At 37.6% G+C, this 21,061-nt stretch overlaps 1 protein-coding gene across 1 annotated transcript in view; it reads left to right on the top strand.

Moving 5' to 3' along the window:
* eys (eyes shut homolog) overlaps positions 1 to 21,061 on the top strand; it is a 138,021-nt gene that overhangs the window by 44,847 nt on the left and 72,113 nt on the right. Inside the window, exons 22-27 of the mRNA XM_069713923.1 lie at positions 660 to 781; positions 4,031 to 4,152; positions 5,058 to 5,317; positions 16,618 to 16,714; positions 17,134 to 17,241; positions 18,475 to 18,620. Coding sequence (XP_069570024.1) covers positions 660 to 781; positions 4,031 to 4,152; positions 5,058 to 5,317; positions 16,618 to 16,714; positions 17,134 to 17,241; positions 18,475 to 18,620 — 855 coding nt within the window. The remainder of the gene's footprint in view (positions 1 to 659; positions 782 to 4,030; positions 4,153 to 5,057; positions 5,318 to 16,617; positions 16,715 to 17,133; positions 17,242 to 18,474; positions 18,621 to 21,061) is intronic.

Genomic DNA, 21,061 nt, shown 5'->3' with positions numbered 1-21,061 from the left:
AAATTCACTCCTGTAAGAACCGCAATTACCTCTGTCACTGACTGCCTGTACCAGTGTTGTGTTGGAGAAACAGAATGATGCATCCCTTTTTAACACCATTAATAATTAAATAGAGGAAGGAATGGATTATTAGACATGAGATTCTAACTTCTGACAGAAGAAATTGGCACATTTGTTGCATCTGAAGGAAGAATGCTACTGAAATGGGCTCTCTCCCTCTGTTGTGCTCCTTTTTCTCTCATCTATTGTGTTACAAGTATATTGAGAGAGTGGTAACAAATGGCGAGGCTTTCAGGCTTTCATCGACAAAGTATGGGATAAGTCCAGATGGGAGACAAGGAAAGTAGTCGGAGAGAAGAGGACTGAATAGCCATTTGAGACAGGTTCTTTTAAAGATGGTTAGTGTCAAACTCTTTCAGACTAATGCACAGAGAGGTGACCTGTCACATAGATTTGGCAACAACAGGTTTTACTGATACAGTATAAGGCGTTTATTTAATGGTCATATCCATTACAAAATGGAAACACAGTGGTGATTGTGATTCATGCACATACATAGCACTTACCTGTGTAGAAATGAAGGACTCACCGAGAGATAAGTGAATGAATATGTGATGCAAGGTGCTGTAACTATCCCTCTGATTTCTATTTTTTTTTAGTTGTGGATGGCTTTTACTGCCTTTGTAGTCCGGGTTATGCCGGGTTGAGATGTGAGCAAGACAATGATGACTGCATGAACAGTTTATGCAGTTCCAACTCAATATGTAAGGATCTCCATCTGGTAAGTAGACACTTTTTTTTTTTCTGTGACAGTATAATGTTATGATATTATGGCCTTTGAAGAGGCTCAAAAATGGCCTAGTGCCCTATAAATCAGAATAGCTGGTAACTCTTCATAAAATATTAATAGACTTGTGTCACATACATTACTGCATTTATCACCTTTGATGACTGTTATGCAGTTAATGTTTGAATGTATTTCTGCAGTAAATATAAACAACCGTGCAACAACATAAATAACTGTTTATTATTAAAAATAAAACAAAAAAAACTACATGACAATGTAGTCTACTGCAGGTCCACAGTGATCAGGTTTATACAGTTCAGGACAATATGGCAAATCCTACCGATCAATGGAAAATTCAGAATGACTAGATGTTGTATGTTTCTAAAAGTGCAGAAGAAACAGAAGATGTCTAATACATGCACTTCATTGTTGTCTCTGCAAATAGACAAGTTGTGCCAATTACAGTATGTCTTTTGGGTTGAGTATCATAATGACCAAAAGGTTACCAGAGTATACTCTGAAGCTACAGTAAGTATAGTTGTTTACAATGAACAAATCGAACATGAAATGTATACAAAATAAAATGTTTTGACCAGAATGTAATTTTTTTGCAATTAGATGTCCATAACAGGTTAGGTACTTTGGATCAGTAATTAAATATCTACAAAAGAGTTCATCTCAATCAATGATTGAGATTAAATTGAAGTTTTATAAAACATAAAGAAGTTACTGGTTGATAATCCTTTATTTAATTTTTGATTTAGCCATTGAGTGACTTTGCATTGCAATAAGCCCTTCCACAGTACAGTATAGTATATTCCCCCTGAAGATCTGCCCTTCCTGGCTATGCGAAGCATGTGTAGACATAGACATGAAATTACTAATCCATATGTCTAATGTCAGGTGCAAAAAGAAAATACACTTATAGAGCATTTTACGACTTATTATAAGACGCAGCTCTACTTTTGTAGCTATTCAAGTGTTTTTTAAGCCAATAACATTGATATGTTGCAGTTGCAAAAAGGCCTTGGGAGTTGCCTGCTGCTCACAAACTGTGCAATGAGTACCAAGGGCCTTTTCTCCAACAGCTGCTTATTTGCTAACAGATTGCAGGAGTGAAACAGATGTGTCATAGATGAAGTCTTTGGTTGAGGTTTTTTTTTTAATTTTTCTGTGATAACTTCTGATATGTAGTCTTTAGAATTAGAGCATTATGTATCTAAGTGAGATGATGTATTTTTTTTGTTGTTGTCACAAACAGAAAATCTTAAGTACAGATTAATTTCTCTTTCAATGCCAAACATGACTCTTTTTAAATTAGCATTGGAATTTTCAAAACTAAGCTTTAAGCTTTCAACATGTGGCAGTGACCATCCTCTGCAGCAACTGCTCAATAACTATTTATGTTTTATCCAATAGGTTACATTTTGTCAAAAATAATCAAAGCCACATTATGGTTTGCCAAAAACATTTATATTAATTCAATATGTTGTGTTTTAACATTTCTGTATGTGAAATATAATCAAATTTTGGCATAAACACTAATGTCAACTAAAACTAACCACAGGTAACTCTTCAGTGTTCATAGGCACCAGTAGTAGCAAACTAGCATGCTGTTTCTATAAAGACAGATTGGTATCATAAAAGAGCTATTGCAGAAATTTCATGATAACTGAAGGACAATTGCTTATTTTGCCCTGTTATGAAGGAGTTTAAAAAGAACAGTATGTAAAGGTTTCACAATTGTTGCAGCAGAGAATTCTGGTTTAAATATCTCAGTGGCATTTTAACCTAGGATGAACTAAACTCTCTAAATCCAAAGACATAAAAGGGAAATGGTATGTAATATGAGGGAAATAATGACATTTCAACTAATATTGTTTTGTCACTCCGTTTCACCGTCATATATTTTTTCTCAGCTGATTACTAAAATAGGACCCGTTTATGGAAACCCCTTTACATAGTCTTGTTTACAGTGCAGCGCTTCCTCTCTCTGAACACTGCATCCCGCAGAGCTTTAGCTTATTTTGGAGAATTGCGTTCCCTGAAGGTGACTTAGCAGCAAAAATTAGATTATGTTCTATTGCCAGGGGTAAGGTATTGGAGTCTCCTGGAGGTATCTAATTTATCATGAGATGACGGCATTCCCCCCCCCCCCACCACCACCATAGGACTTACAGTGTACAAATTATATCAGACAAAGTTTAACGGCTCCCCTCCAGTGTATGAAATACAGATTAGCATGCATTCAACCAGAAGCACATCGTAGCCTTAGACAGGATCTCGACAACAAGGAATCCCAAAAAACCCTTGACCTTATGGCTACGTTCATAATGTATGCAAAGACAAATTTTAAATACACTGGCACCTTGGAAACTAATAGACAACAAAACATTAATCTTCCATGCTGTGATTTATTCTCCTAATGCAGATTGCAATGATGAAATAAAGGACAAGTGCATACTGCACTGAATGGAGGAAAGAATTTTTTTTTTTTTTTTTTTTAAAGATTCGCAGTGTTCAGGGCTATATATATCTAAATCCATTTCTTAATGTAAAGTAGTAACAACATTTTCACTGGCTTCAGAAAAAATTCCCGACAAAGATAAATCAAACATGTTCCACATGTTTGTCTATGAAAATTCCTTTCCACACAGAATGTGCAGTGGTTGTATTGTATGCTGGATAAAAGCTTGCACCATATACCTTGAATGGCATGGAAAAAACAGACTTGTATATTGTTCAGAGGGTGGGTGGAATACATCTGCATAGCAGTAATGTGAAAATGTAAGACAAGCGTGACTCTGCCACAGTTGAAACTGATTTCCACAGGAAGATGTTTTCTCTGAGTCTGAGGTTTTATTCTGCAATATTTTTAAGAAAATGGGGATGGATTTGATCAAGTATATAAAGTGTTGCACCATTTGTTTTCTGAAGTAAATATGGAAACAAATAAGTGGCAGAACCTCCATAACCTCTTAATATACAGCTTCTACATGCATATGCAGTGCTTTTAATGGTGTGTGTGTGTGTGTGTGTGTGTGTGTGTGTGTGTGTGTGTGTGTGTGTGTGTGTGTGTGTGTGTGTGTGTGTGTGTGTGTGTGTGTGTGTGTGTGTGGTGATTGTATCATAAATACTTGATTCTAACTACCTAAAATACTATCTATGCTGTGACAAGTACAGAGGTAAAGTGTCAGTATATTTCAGTGTTAATCGAGCAGTGTTTTCTTTTTTGTGTTGCAGGGTTATGAGTGTGTGTGCAACTCTGGCTGGGAGGGGGAGTACTGCCAACGAGAAATTGATGAATGTTTATCACAGCCCTGCAAAAACAACGCCACCTGCACAGACCTTCTCAACAGCTACAAGTACGTGTGCAAGCTGGCCCGAGGGCACTGTCCTCACGAGGTGCATCAGTCACTTAATAAATGCAGAAAAAGAAGCCGTTCAGAGATAGCAATATGTCCTTCCACTGGCAGCAGAGATAATGAATTGCAGATGGCAGGTAAAACAAATGAGTCAATCAATGGCTCACAGCATGAAAAGGTTTCAGGGGATCTGTGACTCATTGGAGGAAAAAGCTGGTGTATCTGCTTCAGCTAATGCCCCGCTCTCGCTGGCGAGACGTAAAACTGCTTCAGGTGGAAAAGTTGGGGGATGGAAAGGAATGCAAGGTGGAGTGGTTGGTAGTGCTCGGGTACTCACTGCCACCAAGTGGAATACTCACCTGCCTTAAGAGCAGATGCTTCAGATTCACACACACACACACTCTGCTTCTCTATCCCCATCTCTCTCTCTCTCGCTCTCTCTCTCTCTCGCTCTCTCTCTGTCTATGCCTAGCATGCATACATTTCCATTTAATCCCCTCTCAGCACTGTAACCTCCTGTGTCCTACATTCAGCTGTCCAGAATTAAATCCTGCTCTGACCGATAGTACAATTAACCTGTAAATTTCCCACACTGTCTCACACAGAGATGCAGGCGAGTCGTGCCAATACTTGTTCTGTGGCACTGTAGTTTTATGTTGAAAATGTGTCCTGTGGGTCATTTGAATTAAAAGAAAAAAAAAATGCATATGCCATGTGGTAATTTATCTACAGCCACTCACAGTATCGCTACCATGTCCATTTTTAGCCTGTTTTTCCCAAAGAGCATGACACCTTTAGCGTAAGTAAGTGTACTACTTACTACTAAGTAAGTGTTTGTTTATTTAGGAATCCTTTTATTTTATCCCAAAATGACTCTCCATTATCTCATCTCTGGTGTATCCAAGGTGTTTGTGCTCACTGGGCTGGACAGGTGTGGACTGTGCAGAGGATGTGAATGAGTGTGATTCTGGGCCCTGTCTAAATGGAGCTCAGTGTCAGGAGTCAGACGTACCTGGGGAGTTCTCCTGCACCTGTCCCCCCTTCTTCACTGGCCCCTTGTGCAACCAGCCTTATGACCCCTGTGGCCCCCTCCACAATCTCTGCCTACACAACTCCACCTGCCTGACACGCTCCAATGGAACAGCCTCCTGCAGATGCCCAGCTGGTGAGTGAACACACCGCCACGTGCCTCATACTCACGGTGGTTTTATTTTAGCCCACTTTTTGAGCTGAAATATACCATTTTGTTCACGAGTTTACCATAAAGCTAAATTTCAAAGGAAGAGGACAAACAAATACAGCTACAATTACAGCAAACACACCGACATAGAGACCAGTGTTACCACGCAACACAGTGCTACAACTAAATAGGAATGAGCAGAAAGATAACGCAGGATAAATGGAAATTATTACATTATAGACAAGGAAATGTTCTGCTTTGATTAGGTTTCAACCAATGCTTTCTTTTCGAGGTGGTTATTTTTGGTATTTTGCCTTTTTATTTGATAGATAGAGATAGACAGGAAATGTGGGAAAGAGAGCAGAAGAATGACACGAAGTAAAGATGCGGCTGGCTGGGAGTCGAACTGGGGACTCAGCTGCGAAGGGCATTCTCGCCCATGTGATGTGTGTGTATGTGTGTGTGGTGTAACCACTCAGCCATAGCCTACTTCAAGCACACTATAATGAAATTATAATTTGACATACAAAAGCTCTTTAATTATTTAGAGAGTATCTGTTAAAATGAATGATTCAAATAAAAGAAATACCTTGGCTCCAGGTCTACTTTTAAAACTTGTACCAGCAGGTGCAAACGTAACTATTAACATATGATAGTTTGATAATTCACAGAAGTCTGCGGTCTGCAATGATGGATTCAAATAACATGTTTTCGTAAGATTATCAAAAGGGCACAAACAAGTCAAATAACTCGCCAAGCCAAAAATTCACATTTTATTTTTGTTGTTTTCTCTGTATTCATATGCTCACTATGACCTTGAATATTATATATACCAAATTGTGCCAAAATGTGGCCAAATAGACTTTGTAGCTTTTTAAATGACCAACAAAACTTGTCACTGTTTGAATCCATAATAGCAAACATATGCACACATACAGGGATGTAACTACTGTGTGTTAGTATGGATAATGAGGTGAAAACGTGAAAGTCTTTCAGAAGAACTACAATATTTACCTTATTTAAATATTTAAAGTAATCAGGTTACAGTCCTTTGTTCATGTAAAACATGGTTGTTTCTCGCTCCTTCACATGCCCTCACACATTAATAGATGACTTGGGCATATATAAATTTAATACATGAAAATCTGGTTCATGTTTAGTTTCATAAAAAGCACCATAATAATGTTGGAGCGATGGCACTCGCCACTTTATTAGTTCTCATGGCCTGTTAGGATGTTTATCAGTAAGTCCTTGATAGCTTGGGAATCTTAAATTATAGTGTTTTAACATTTTGACTTTCCAGTGTGCAGGTTAGGATGCTATAGGCTTGTGCTGTACTTAATGGCTCTATCAGCACAGAGATGAAAAGATGTTGCCAGATATAAATAGAGCGGCTGGGTTAGTTTCAGAAAGCTTCCTTGGAGAGGAATGGGAAATTAGGTGCTGGCTGCATACATTACACCAAGAACTTTGCGTGGGCTTGGTGGTTTTCACTTCACACAAGCATTGTGACTCACTACTCTCCATTATTATTCACCATAAATCCACCCTACATAGCTACTACTCAACAAACACTGAGCTGTTATACAACCCATGGCTTGATCCCAGTACAGCAATTTTGAAGACTTGTTATTTACCATTCAGTGTAGGCTATTTGTCAAGGAAATCGTGTAGGCCTCACATTATTCCTAAGCCTAATTAAATTAGAATTTGTCTGCCTATGTCTGCCAGATTTACTGCCATGAGCAAATCTCATCCCACACACTGAAGATGGACAGCGCACAATATACATTATCAAGGTTAACTTATTATTAAATCAACATTAAGCTATTTGGTGCGTGGCATTTAGTTGTCCTCATTTGCTATTTTGCATTGTGTTTTGTAGAAGTGTACAGAGTGTTAAAATGAACTGAATTAATTAGAAAGAGCTTTTAAATGACATGAAATGGCTAATGTCTCACATACCAGGGCTGGAAACATCCAACACAATTCAGTGTAGTATCAGCATGTATGAGCTTCCAGGTGTTTGGACAACAAAACTGCACAAAACCTCTCATTTGCTTTGAGATACTGACTCTTGGAAAAAAAAAACAGTTTACAGCCCGAATGTGTCATGGTGCAGTTAGAATAACTGCAGCTTTCTGCACATGGTCTACGCTCAAATAGAGACTGTGTGTGCTTTTAGACATGGGCACAGTTGGAAGTCATGGCAGCTGCACCATGATAGAACATGCCTCCGGGTAAACATGGAGGTTTGTGTTGTTAACGAGGTTATTGTATGGCGAGTCGGTTGTATTTTTGTTTGAGATGTTAATACGGTGCAGCTCTTTCTCCAGTTTTGACATACAGTATTTATCAATTAACAACATAAAAAGAATAAACATCTGCAACAAAATTCTAATTGAAGTCTATAAAATCTGTAAAATGTCTCGCTCATATTTGCATATGTTTGTCATAATTCTTTAGAGAATCAGAACCAGAATTGTTTATTGTCATTGTACAGTGTGCAATGAAATTTAAGGGGGGAAAAAAAAATCCAAGTTGCTGCAACATGAGAAGTAGAAAATGAATACCCTGAGAGCAGTAGTATAGGGAACAATTATTTAGGGTGCACTATATTTTGGTTCTATGTCAATTTTTATATGTATGCAGGTCATGCAGCTGTTAAATAATATACAGGACTACATACATAGGAATATGTATATGTGCAAGAATCAATTTGTACACAGAAATTTTGTGCAAGTAAAATATTAATTGGCTGATCATTTTCAAAATAATTTTGCTGTGTTATGCGTTTATGGAGAAAAATAATTATAGGCTGATAAATCATTTAAGGAAATTTGGTTACTTTCAAATTATCTTTTCTGAAACTGAAAAATCTTTGCCAATGAAAATGTTACCCGTGTGCTCTTTGTAATAGACATAGAAGAGTAAACATAAGTCACACAAATATGAAACCTCAAACTTAAACTCTTACATTTTGTTAAATTTGTTGTTACATTTTTTTCCATTTATTTTAATCAGTTTTGAATATTCCTTTCTGTTTTTCCGGTCTTGTGTTTAGATTCTGGCTACACGTTACTTTTCAGCTCGTTTTTGAATGGCACACAAATATGTCACATCATTTAAAACATAATTATGAGCAGGCAAGCTGGAAAAATTGTAACGTCAACTTCCAATTTGTCATATCATCAAAGGAATCTTGAATTTCCGACATGCGACAATATGTCCCGTATGGTGAAACACATGCAAACAAGCTGTTGGCAGAATGGCTGCAAATGCACCACCACTTGCTACTACATCAGTGTAATGTAATATAATGAAAAATAAAATCCAATATTAACACTAATCCAATCTATTCTGCAAATTGTATCGGAGCTATACAGTGTTTTATGAGATTTGACTTGATAACTTACCGCTACAAATATGTGACACAACATAAGTCGCTAATTTAGGCTGTTATGGACTTTCCATTGTCTTTCCTGTTCTCCCCATTCAACCAGAATTGTGTGAATCCAGCAGAAGAGGCACAGGTATCAATGGTAATGCTACCCATGAGACAACAGTAATACTCTGATAGTGAATGGTCCCTGTCAAACTTTTCATAGCCACTCTTATGGCAGTATCCAATGGGAGTTGACAGGATTTTTTTTTATATATATAAAAGATAAGCCCTTTAACTGTGAGTTTAGTCATCATTTTTCCGAAACGTGCTGTGATGAGTATGTTGTAAAGCTGGGTGTGTGGTCATTGTTTTACCCTAGACACCTCACTATATGTCTAACAAAACGGTTGACGTGGCAACTTTAGTGTTCATTAGTTCAACAGGATCTAAAAGGCAGCCATTAGGAAGTTTCTGCTGGGAGTAGCTTTAAAGGGATTTGTAAAACCCTGCCACAATGGAAATTAGTTTTGTCTACAAAGGTGCACCGTGAGAACCTGGAGGCCAGAATAAAATCAGAGCCAGCTGAAGAATCTTCTTAAAGGAAAATATAAGTGAAGCAGTTATGCTGTCTTAATTGTAGAGGGCTTCTGTAGGAAGTTTTTGTTCGCACTAGCAGTGACTCTCTGCCGAGGCTCTGGCCAGGAGGCCTAAGTCATCTTGCCTGGCCAGCACAGATGTTCCACTTTCCTCTTAATGAGGAGCCTCAGCAGGGAGTGCCAAACCTGATAGAAGAGCAACCTGAAAATGGGAGAGTTAGGGTAGAGGTTGGGGTTAGGGTCACTGGCCGACAACTACAACAAATGAAACAAACAACGCAGAGCATCACTCAGCCCAGATTGTGGTACAAGGCATAGTTACATCAGAGTCTGAGTCCCGTACACAAGCTATGGGTCTTGGTGTCCTTGCTCAGTTTCCTGAATTGTTTGAACAGAGACAAGTTTGTACATGTAAACTACAACACCCTGGGTTTCAGTGTTACCTCAGAGCTCTGCTGCATGTCCTCCACCTCTTTCTTTCAGTTATGGATCCACTTACACGGTCAAAAAGGCAGAAAAGCTAAAAAAAAATAATTACAGGCAATTTCTTTTCATTTATTTAACATCGTAACTAAAAAAAAAAACACTACAAACCTGCAACTTTAGTCATTTATATATAAAGACAAGCACAGAAGACAGAACATTCTGACCTTGGATCATAAAGACTCTGATTTTAGATTTTCAATATTTAGACGTGGTAATATATAATAATTTATGGTTTGTACAATATAAATTTGCAGCAAAACAATAATTAAGTGTAAATATCAGATTATTTTATTAACAGGTTCTTTGAAATTGCATTTTGTATATGTACAATGGACAGGACAAAGTCTTAATGTTTCAGATTAATCAAAGACCTAATTATGTTTGATATGATTTTTATCTGTATTAGTGTGCCTATGTCAGTAGTACCTTTCTATTGGGTTTTGGTTGACAAATTGTCATATTTTAATGTTAAAAGTGGGCTATATGATAGGGGTGCTATCAGTTTGCCTCTAGTCCATTGCATGAAGTGAAGAAATTAGATTCTTTGCAGTATAGGGAATTAATTCAAAGCACTGTGTGTCCCTTTACATGCAAAAACCATTTGGTCTCCATGACTCAGAATATCCCCAGAGGTGTTCCTGGCCAGATGGAGAACAAACTCCTTTATTTGCATGACATGCTACACTAGCCTTCACCTTCCACAAGATTGAGATTGTGTCCTACCAAACAGTTGGTTAATGAGCTACTGTGGAGCTATGCCAACAAGAGAACTGACACATACCTAATATGATATTGAAAAAGATGTGCTGAGAATGTGTTGCCAAAGATGTCCTTGTTGCATTAATTTTAAGTGATTATTCACTTTTATAAAGGAGGCAGACAATATGACTTATAGTAGACGGGTCTCAATTCATAAACCAGATGCCCTGGCAGATGTTTGTGAATATCACTTACCTTTTTCCTTGATTCAGTACAGCGAGTTAGAAGATAATACACATATCCAGAACTTAATGTATTTTTGTGTTAAATAGTGTGCTATTCTAGATGAACAAGATTATTTTACAATAATGCCCTGCCTGAGATAGCAGGAGCACATAAAGCACATTACTTACATGTAACACACTGTATATAATGAAAAAAAAAACTAAAAATGTGTTGACTGAATGAATGAAATTACTTCAGCAGAATGTAACTAAACCGCCACAATAACCATCTCTTCCCATAGTACAATTACAGAGATCAAATTTATTCCAAAGAAATCTCACAGAATAATGGTTCACGATAGGGAGGCAGTCATATATTTTTCATAAAGTTTATAGCATGTAAATCACAGCTCCATTTGGAGAACCAGTGTCAAGGTTAATATTCTGAAAGTGAAGGCACACAGAGAAGCAAGATTATATTAAAATGTAGCAGGTGTTTAAACTCGGTGTGAGTGTTTGCCCCTTCAGTTGGCAAAGGTCGCAGCGTGCTTGTGATATTCTATTGCTGAGGGCAAAAGGTTGTTCTTTTCTTCCTTTTAAGCTTTGAGACCTCTGTTTCCAGTCTGAACAACAGCAGTGGAAAAAAAAAAAAGCTGACAAAAAGCATCAATGATCGCTTAGTGGTATCAGAGAATTTCCCCTCATAAAAATTCTTAGTCATTAATAGATTTGACAATATTGGTGTTTAATCCCTGAATGTTTCACAATAGGAAAAATACCCAAATGGTGTCTATGTAAATCACTGGAGACTGGCTACAGTGCTGATAGAATATACATATTTTACCTAACATACCCAACGGCATAGGTTTGGCTTCAGATGTCAGGGGGATTACTGTGATGATGATGATCTAGTCATGCGGCACAGTATTATTATGCATAATGTCTGGGTTTGTGCGCCTGTGTTTAATCAGTATATGTGTGGTTGGTATCAGTGATTGTCAATTGTGCACATTGCTCTATGCAACAGTGTCTCTGCAGGCAATCATGGACCCTTCTTTCCATTTAAGAACACATTGAAGGTTCTTTGTCATAGTAAAATACCAATTGTTATAATGTAATGTAATGTTATAATGAGAAAAGTTAGCTTTAACGAGATATGGTGGGTTTGTAAATATAATGAGAATATTTTGTAATAAAACAAGATAAAGTGATGTGTTGTTATAATGAGGGATGCTTATTGTAAAAAAAAAAACATTTAAATTGGTGTCTCATACTGAGAAAATATGTTGAATAATATAATAATGTTGAATATGTCTTATTATTTTGTGAAAAAGGATCTTGTAAAAAACTAACATATATCTGTTATGAGGAAAATCTGTTTGCCGTGGTGACAGATTCCTCTGCTGTACTAACACATCTCCTCAACTCATGACACTTACTGCTGTAAGCACAGCCAAAGGTGACCTTGATGGGTGCATCCGCATTCGTATCAAGCCAGAGCACTTTTCTATTTTTTCTGTAAATGATGACAGGTGGGCAGGGAGTGACACTGTTAGGAGAAGATGCAGTGAGTCACTCAAAATGTAAACTAATTGGAAAAAAACCTTGAATATGGAAGTGGCTTGTCCCTCTAATTTCCCAGTGGAAAGGCCTTAAGTACAGTCAATATTTATTTCTTTGTACTAATGATACATGCAATTTCTCTCTGCTGAAATGTTACAATAAGAGTGCATTAGGCAGTCTTTGTTCTCTCAATGGGCAGAACAACTATTATTCTGTATTAATATTTCATGTTTTGTTTTGGTGCATTTTAGCAAACGAAAGCAAAACTTAAATATCAAATAGTAGCAGAGCAACTTTTCTTGCGCTTGTTCAAGCCTAGCCTGCGGTTTGCTCACATTGTTCCCCAGTTTGTTTTCCAAACTGCTTAAAACAAATTAAAAAAAAAACATATCAGGCCGTCTTGTGTCACAGGAAATACAAGGTGATGAACTTCAGTCCAAAACATAAGGACCAGCAAACACAAAGCAAAGAGCTGCACAGAGGAGACCTTAAATAGTGTTGATTCTCAGTGGAATCTGTAGTACCAAAAACAATATTACTTAATATTTAAAATTCGCAGCAAAGTTTCAATGGACAGTTTATAATAAAGAAGCCCAATGACATGGTTATGAAGTGTGGATGATATAATACAGGCACCCAATTGAACCTACCTTATGTATTACCATTAATATGAGTCATTATGTTGTTGCCACAGATCTCGGAGACTCCTTGGCCCAGGCTGGTCCACATGCTTCTTTCTTTTTTGCTTCTTTCTCTTTCAACATTTAGTAGAGTTTTAGTTTTACAGCAAATTAATACAGATTTTACAGTTTAAAATGTTAACATCTTTCTGCAGGTGGGCTACAATACAAGAACATTGGCAGAAAACAGTTTGACGTGCCCTAAAATGAGCAGTTTGTCAGGTTAAGGCCAAAGTTTACTACACAGCGACAGTTAACAGTGTGGCATAATTAAATTAGCCACCCCAACAGATTAGGATGGCTTAAACTAAAAAAAAAAAAAAATGTCCAAGTACTTAACCACAGCCATGCAGTAGCTGTGGTTGAGTACTTGCACACCAGTGAGAAACAGGTTAGTGGCTTCATTTATACATAATGTATAAAAATAGTCCTGTGTCTGGAACAGCTGTACAGTAAACACATTTAAAATAAACTCGGTGTTTAATCATTTTGCGCCTTTATTAGCTGTGCTGAAGAGGTGGTCCAGGTGTGTAGCAGTGGGGTAAATTGGCCGCAGTAGCTGGTGTTTACATGCAAAGAGATTTCTATTCTTAACCCACTTAATCAAGTAACCCAGTTTTGTGTCTTTGTATGTGAAGGACTCCCGAGCCTGCTGTACTCCTTGATTATAAGAAATACAGCTATAATGACCAATTTGATATCTGGTTTGTCTGTCTACTTTTATTTTATTTTTTTTTAAGTGACGGGCAGCCATGTCACCAAATACTGAATATTATAGACTTTTTTAACAGTAGAATTTGAGGCACTTCTTTTGTATTGAATTGCAATTGATTTCACAGGTGTACTTAATAAAATGGCCACCGAGGGTATATTGCAAAGTTAGCATCTTTTTATCAAACAAAATATGACCAAAAAACTTTTTTTTGTTTGTTTTATCTTCTGCTGTGATTTTAATAGATAAAGCATAAATGATGTCACACAAATTCAAAAGACAAACCAAGATGTATAAAAAAAACTGTCCATGGAATTTGCCTCTGTGCTGAATGTGATCTATGTGGCACCTCTTTCCTCTTGCTTTTGTCACACAAAATAGATAAAACATATAAACTAAGAAAGCATCTCTAAATGCTGCTGCACGTGTAAAAAAAAAAAAACAATGATATACCTGCGGGCTAGGCAGCAGATATCTGGACTAATATCTGAATTAAATCATTTGAATGTTTAAACAGGGCGACTTCATAGCCGAGTTGTTGAGGTGCATACCCCATGGGTTCATATGCTGTCAGCGGTGAGTCCCTGGTTTGATTCCCAGCAGGCTGGAACTTTACTCAAATAGTCAACTTAATAACTTAATGACACTTTGGTAAAAACAAGCATCTCCCAGCCTAGTTCATCATTTTTCAGTGCCCCCTGGAAACATTTACAGTTGCAGTCTGTTCTCCTTGCAGCGTGTCTGTATTTCATAGTGTTTTCTGTATTTGGAAAATAATCCTGCATTTGGTTGTGTTTCTTATTACTTTGCTGCACGTTTTCTAAAAGATACAGTGCATTGAGTTTTTAGGACAACCCAAATTTTTTTTAAATCTTTTTGTGATGTTGCATTTGTGCACTGCGTTCTGTCGTAGAAATATTACACTGATTGGCAAATTAGGTGCACGATAGATTAAGATCAAACATTCAAACTCATAAGGTTGGAACTTTGACAGAAATCTTGCAATCATAATACATTTTGGGTACAGCATGAAAATCCTGCCCGCATTCAACCACCAGTGACATCTGACATTTGATGTATGATAGCACACAGATCGAGATCTATATTGCAGATGTGTGGGTTACATCAGACTGACAGAAGACAATAGGCACAAATGTAGCAGTCCAAACCAAACTCGGACTCTTACAATGAAGACATTCCTCATATTTCAATTGAAATGTCAATCAAAGTTAGTTCACTATCCACCAGGGATTACCCTCAATTTCTTCTCCTCGGAGACATTTACTGGCAGCAGCCGTGATCACAGATTGTAGCTCTAGCCAGATGATAGAATGACTACGTGAGCACGCGCCCTGGGTATCCCTCTCTGTACTCTGTCAAAGAGAAGCCTCCAGTCACTGCTTAGTGGCAGAAGATGCATTACATTGTAGTGACATTCGGAATAGTCCCCAAGGTGCTCCACCATTGCTTTGACTGACAGACCAGCTTGGGAAACCTGTGCTGTCCCATAATTCACCAGATGCTCCAAGCTCTCTGTGGTCTCATGGATTCCCTCTCATTTTCACATCCCAAGATGCACAGAGCTGCGTCACTGTCGGTGTCTTTTTTTCTTCTTCTTCTTCTTTCTCTCATGAGCATTACTGTACTTGCAGAGGATTTTTTTTAAATTATTTGTATTATTTTATTTTATTTTTTATCTTAAACAAACTGATGAGTACAAATAATGGCTTACAATTCCTGCATCTATGTAATTTTTTTCCATCTCATATTCATAGGATAGTAGATGTTGAAAGCACCAACAAAATGACCAAATCATTGTTTTAATTACAGTATTGTATAGCATTACTTCCTGTTATGATTACATATAGTGCAGGAGACTTCTATGGTGAATTAAAAAATTAAGCAAAATGACAAATGATGGTCATAGAGAATCTGTAAACAAAACGTAATTGTTTATCCTTGGTATTCTTGATATTGTGATCTGCATGTCACATCTTCAACTTTAGTGTCTGAACGTGACCAGATTCAGCTGACCCTACTTCATTTCTGTTACTATATTTAAAATTAAAAATGTATATAAACACTTTTTTTTTTCTCAAAGGGTCAACTTTAAAGGTATAATTCAAATTTTCAAACATACTGTAAATTCTGATGTTTGCTTTTCAAATTTCAAAGTAACACATTTCAAGTCTTTAAGTTCAGTGATATTTAAATGATGTATTTCTTATGTTTAGAAGTAAATACATTTCATGATCAGGGTTTCGATTGTTAATGATATTCCAATCTTTATGTCCCTTATTTGTTCCCATAGAATGGAGCATTAATGGTTCATTTATGATATTTTGTTTGTTCATTCATTTATTTCATATAATAAAATCACTCCTGCATACAGTAAATGTTGATTTAGTCAGCACAAAACCATCCAATGGGCCAGATCAAGGCCGAGCACTAGAGGAATACCTCCGGCAGGTGGAACATTACAGGCTCCCAGGCTGCCTTCAGATGTACAACAAAACATCCATGCTGATCTGCTTAGCCATCCTGCCCCTCAACCCCCTCATGAACAAGGGCAAAAGAGCTCTTGGGCTTAGCCTCTCCCTCTTACCCTAACTTAACAAGATGTCCCCCTACTAACTCGCTTTCTCTCTCTCTCACACACACACAGACACGTATGCACGGTGGCGCGCACACACACACACACCTCCCAAACCCCAAACCACTAACCCTCAGACCAATTTGTCTGTGGCACTAAAGTATTATTAGACTTACACACTCTCAAAGGGGAAACAGGGAGTGCTGAGAGCTGGAAGATGAGATATGCTACAGGGGCTACTAGTTCCATTAAAATGGCATTCACTGGGGCCTTTGTTATCATCGGCCCTGACGTTTTCAGGATGTAGTGGGGTTTGCTGATCCATGACCGTCTCATCTATCTTTCAGGATTTGAAGGAACTTGGTGTGAAATTGACACCAATGAATGTAGTTCAAACCCATGCCAGAACCAGGGTGACTGTGTGGACCGGGTCAACAGTTACAGGTAAAAAGTATTCTCCATAACCAATTTTTTATTTCTGAGGATATAAGAAAAAGGCTTTTGAGTGACTGAACTTTAACACTTTACAGTATTAAAAACGTCTAATGTCATTTTTAATAGCAGATTACTCTGAGCCAAAATTTGTCTTGAGCTCATGCTTTTTCTTCATATTTATTTAACAGATATTAACGTACCAGTCCCAAAGAAATCTCCCTTAATGGTTCCTGTCATGTAAACGTTCAGTTTAGTTAAAGAATTTAAATCCAGGCCTATTTTACTGTACACTATGGACAATCAGGCAACATAGGTTGTGTAATTAATATCAGTAAAGTCTCAGATTTATTTTTTCAGTCTTTGCATGTGCTGGTAGAAAACAGATCAATCTATTTTCCATCTGACACAAAGTAACATTTGTTTTCCAGCTGTGATTGTAAGATGGGATTTTCTGGCCTTCACTGTGAGGAAGACATCAATGAGTGTGCCTCTAGTCCTTGCAACAATGCTGGTTTTTGTCAAGACCTTGTGAACAAGTAAGTATAAATATAAATTTTTTTTATGTAAAGGCCAGTCAGAATTAATTTCCTCCGTTTGTTTTGAAAGGCAAATGAACAAACCAAAGAAAACACACGAGGTGGTGGTGTTCCTCTTCAAAGTGTTCCGGTTTATATAACAAGTCTGTCTTCATCCTTGACACACATACGCTGCTATTCTAAAGACAGTGAGCAAACTCAGCAGGAACACATCACGTATCTAGATTGGGCTTTACTCCACTGGTGCTTCTCTCTGCTGTGCTTAATGGGAGCCCCGGGGCTTCCAGGCTTAGTCGGACAGATGGGTAGAGAAGTCCCAGGGCCAATTTGAGTCCTAAATGGTTTGTCTCCAGTTTGTCTCCCGTCATGATTTTGTTCCCATGTGACCTGGCCCTGCTCAGAGCACTCCCCTGATTGCACAGTCCAGGGAGTTCACATGAGGTGTGTTTTAACCTCGCTGCGCATCGCATGCCTGTATCTCACATCTCCCTGACCCAGCAAGCCAAGCAAGTCCATCTGTACTGTGGTGATGAACTAGACTCTGTAGTCTACACACTGAGGCTTTGCTGTCTTATATTTACACATTCTTTCTTTAAGATACTATAAGTTTAACTCTATGAGAGTCTAAAAAAGAAAGTTATTTGCTATCACAGATTTTTTTTTCCCGCCTCTAAAATATATATAACGTGCTACATGACAAAAAAATGCCATTTAGCATTGTGTAGAAATTTAATATGATATAACTGATTTGACGATGACTGATGTTTAGCTTATCTAAAAATGTAATTTAGAGTTAACTAGGTGTCTAATTGCATGTTTTCTTATTACGTCACTTTCAAACACGATAACCATCTCCTCTGAGGTGCGTGCTCAGTATGTGTTAGACGCAGCGACAGCTGCAGAGAGGGATTTGAATTAAATAAACCACTTCATTGGATAGATTAAGGTCTTCCCTTTAGTAATATGTCATCAAACATAATGTAAATGAAGATGCACACAGAAATGTATTGCTACTTGTTATTTTCTCTGTGAAAAGCTCTTTGAGTAAATCTACACTGTAGTTTTTATGCGGTTTTAGAAAACACACATGTACTGTTTTAATTGCTTTCAATTGCTTTTTAAGTTACAGCAACTAAATGTACAGTCAAAGTGTTTTATTACTGTCTGCCACATTGCTTTTTATTGGGTTTCACTTTAGTCCATAATGATTGAGTGTTATCACAACTTCCTTAGGTTCCACTGCATTTGCCCTCCTGGTTATTTTGGAACGCTGTGTGACCTGGACGTGAATGAGTGTGAAGTTTCACCTTGCCTACACGAGGGCATCTGTATCAACACGCCCGGGGGCTTCAAGTGTGTCTGTCTCCCTGGATACTCAGGTAGCTCTCTGCCCTTAGGTGACATGAAGATCAATATGAGAGTCTAAAAAGCTTATCACGACTGATGTGGCTGCACGCCATTGAGGCAACTCTGACACAGATCTGGCTTAGTGAAAGAAAAAAAAAAAGCGTCACAATGCCTGCTTTTAATTAGCCTGCCTGCCTCTTCAAGATACAGTGCTGGCTTTTCAGTAAAGCTAACAAGAGATAAATTCATGTCAACTGTTTTATCTGATGAACACTTCTCAGGGTCCGTTAGTTGCCTTTATTTCATTTCATCAGCCTCAGAACGCTATTGTTGTTTTACTTCAATCCATTTGTCTTATTTTCCACATAGACGGATATTGAGCTATTTTGTGTGTGTGCGTGTGCGTGTGTGTGTGCGCGCGCGCACTATCCAAAGCCGACTCCTGTCAGGTACTGGGAAGATTAATTTCATTTGTCTTCCACACTGTATCATCAATTTATCCTTCCCCAGTTGAGAGAGGGGGGAAATCTCTGAGGTATTGCTACTCTGGAGAGCAGAACCTGACACGCATGCTCCAATTCCCACAGAAGCAGCTTTTATTATTAGGCTTACGCACAGCATAGTACAAGTCATTACTTTTTCTGTTGCTCTAAGCTCATCTGAGGAAACAGGGTTCCCCAAGAGAGCAAGTGGCCAGAGGATACAGTTTGGATTGGCTCAAACCAGCAAGAGCTCATACAAAATATTTGCTCTAGTAACACGTGTAACAGCATTGCAACTTTTCACACACAAAAAAACAAAGAAAAAAGTGGGCTCATGGTTCTACGGTAGCTCTGCTGTGTGTTTTAAAAGTCTAAAAGTAAATTTGTCATCTCGGGGTGATTCATCTCACACTGTTTTTATAGCCTGATTGGAATGGATTGAAATGCTATTCAGCTTTGATGGTCTGATATGTCATCTCATTTAACAGTGAAAAACTGTAACTCATTGTGTCACTTGATGGTATTAACATATTATTTGCTTCAGCCATCAGAGAAGTCAAGGAGTATTTCTTTTGCATATCGAATGCCAAAATTAATTTTGTCCCCAACAGTTGAAGCTGCTTCCTATTAAATCAGTCTGGTGCTATATGTGCTCACTTTCACGGGTGTGATTAAGCTATAATGACACTTTATTCCCCTTCGATTACTACCTATATTGAATTTTCTTCACTGCATCTGTCTTTGCTGTTGTTTTAGTAAATATGGTTTCACCATTTCTTCCTAAGTAATTTTTGCCAAGAAGTTGTATAAAGACCATTAGCGCTCACGTTTTCTAAATTCTTGGAGCCTCTTCACACACGTCAGAGGTTTGAGAAATAATTGAAGCAAAAAGGTCCGAAAATTTTTATTCACATTGCCGACAACCTTTCGCACTATTTTCTACCTTTCTAAAAGACTGACCCACTTAGAGGATAAACATTGAGATTAAACCAGTGATTTTTTTTAAATGTTTTATTTGTATTTATTTTTTAATCTCAAAGTGTTCCTCGCTGCTTTGCAAGTCAGGTGTCGATATGTCTCACTGGTTCAGTAGGTGTGGCTCAAACCTAATCACATTTAATTATGCCTTATTTCTAGTTACAGTATCATTTTGTTCTCCATGTGTCATATTGATAAACACTATAAAGCACTCTTTATCTTATACTGTAAGGCAGTCTTGGCAGCTACTTAAATCTCAACTGTCAGATCATTATTTAGGACGTTTAGTTTAAAAGACTGCAGTACCACTAATGTATTATTTAACTGGACATAGGTGCTTTGTCCTGTACGGAGGTCAGAAGTCAATTACAGTGACATGATTAATGGGTAATGTTGTTTATATAAATCACAGTTTAAGCACACTGTTCGTCACCTTCTATTTTCTCCTCTTCACCCATCATTAGTAAGCGCGGTCCCTTGAGTGATAGTACAGTGCAATCAGCACATTGCTGCAGTTTCCTCAGTCAGCACATTGTTGGATGATCATGTTCTGGCCCTTGCAATGTTGTTTGTTGTTAAGGCTTCAGTACATTCAATCTTTTGCTGGCTGAACCTGTTAAACGAAACATGGTCATTATTTCTGCCTTCACCACTCAGTCTCTGCTTTAAAGATGTAGTGCACATTTCATGTGACTGGATGTGCTGCTTGTGCAAACATTGAATTCATTAATAATGTCAAATTTGAATTAATTATAGTAGTTATTGCTACTGTGAGACAGTCATTACTTGCAATTTTATTCTTAAAGATGTATTTTAATTTTCATAGAAACAGAAGTATCAGCACAACAATGTGACGTGATACATTTTTTTAAAATATAAACAGATGTCATTTATTGCTTAATGACACTATAAAATATTTTTAATTGAATGTAATTGTTTAACAGTTAATCTACTGTAACAGTCATACATGTGTGCTTTATAGCACATTCTCTTGTATGCCAATCTATGAATAT

Source organism: Brachyistius frenatus, unplaced genomic scaffold, assembly GCF_029030835.1.
Source record: "Brachyistius frenatus isolate BFR_SWC_R1_liver_20210118 unplaced genomic scaffold, ASM2903083v1 Contig_124, whole genome shotgun sequence".
Lineage (NCBI taxonomy): Eukaryota > Metazoa > Chordata > Actinopteri > Embiotocidae > Brachyistius > Brachyistius frenatus.
This window is presented reverse-complemented; position numbering and strand designations above follow the sequence as displayed.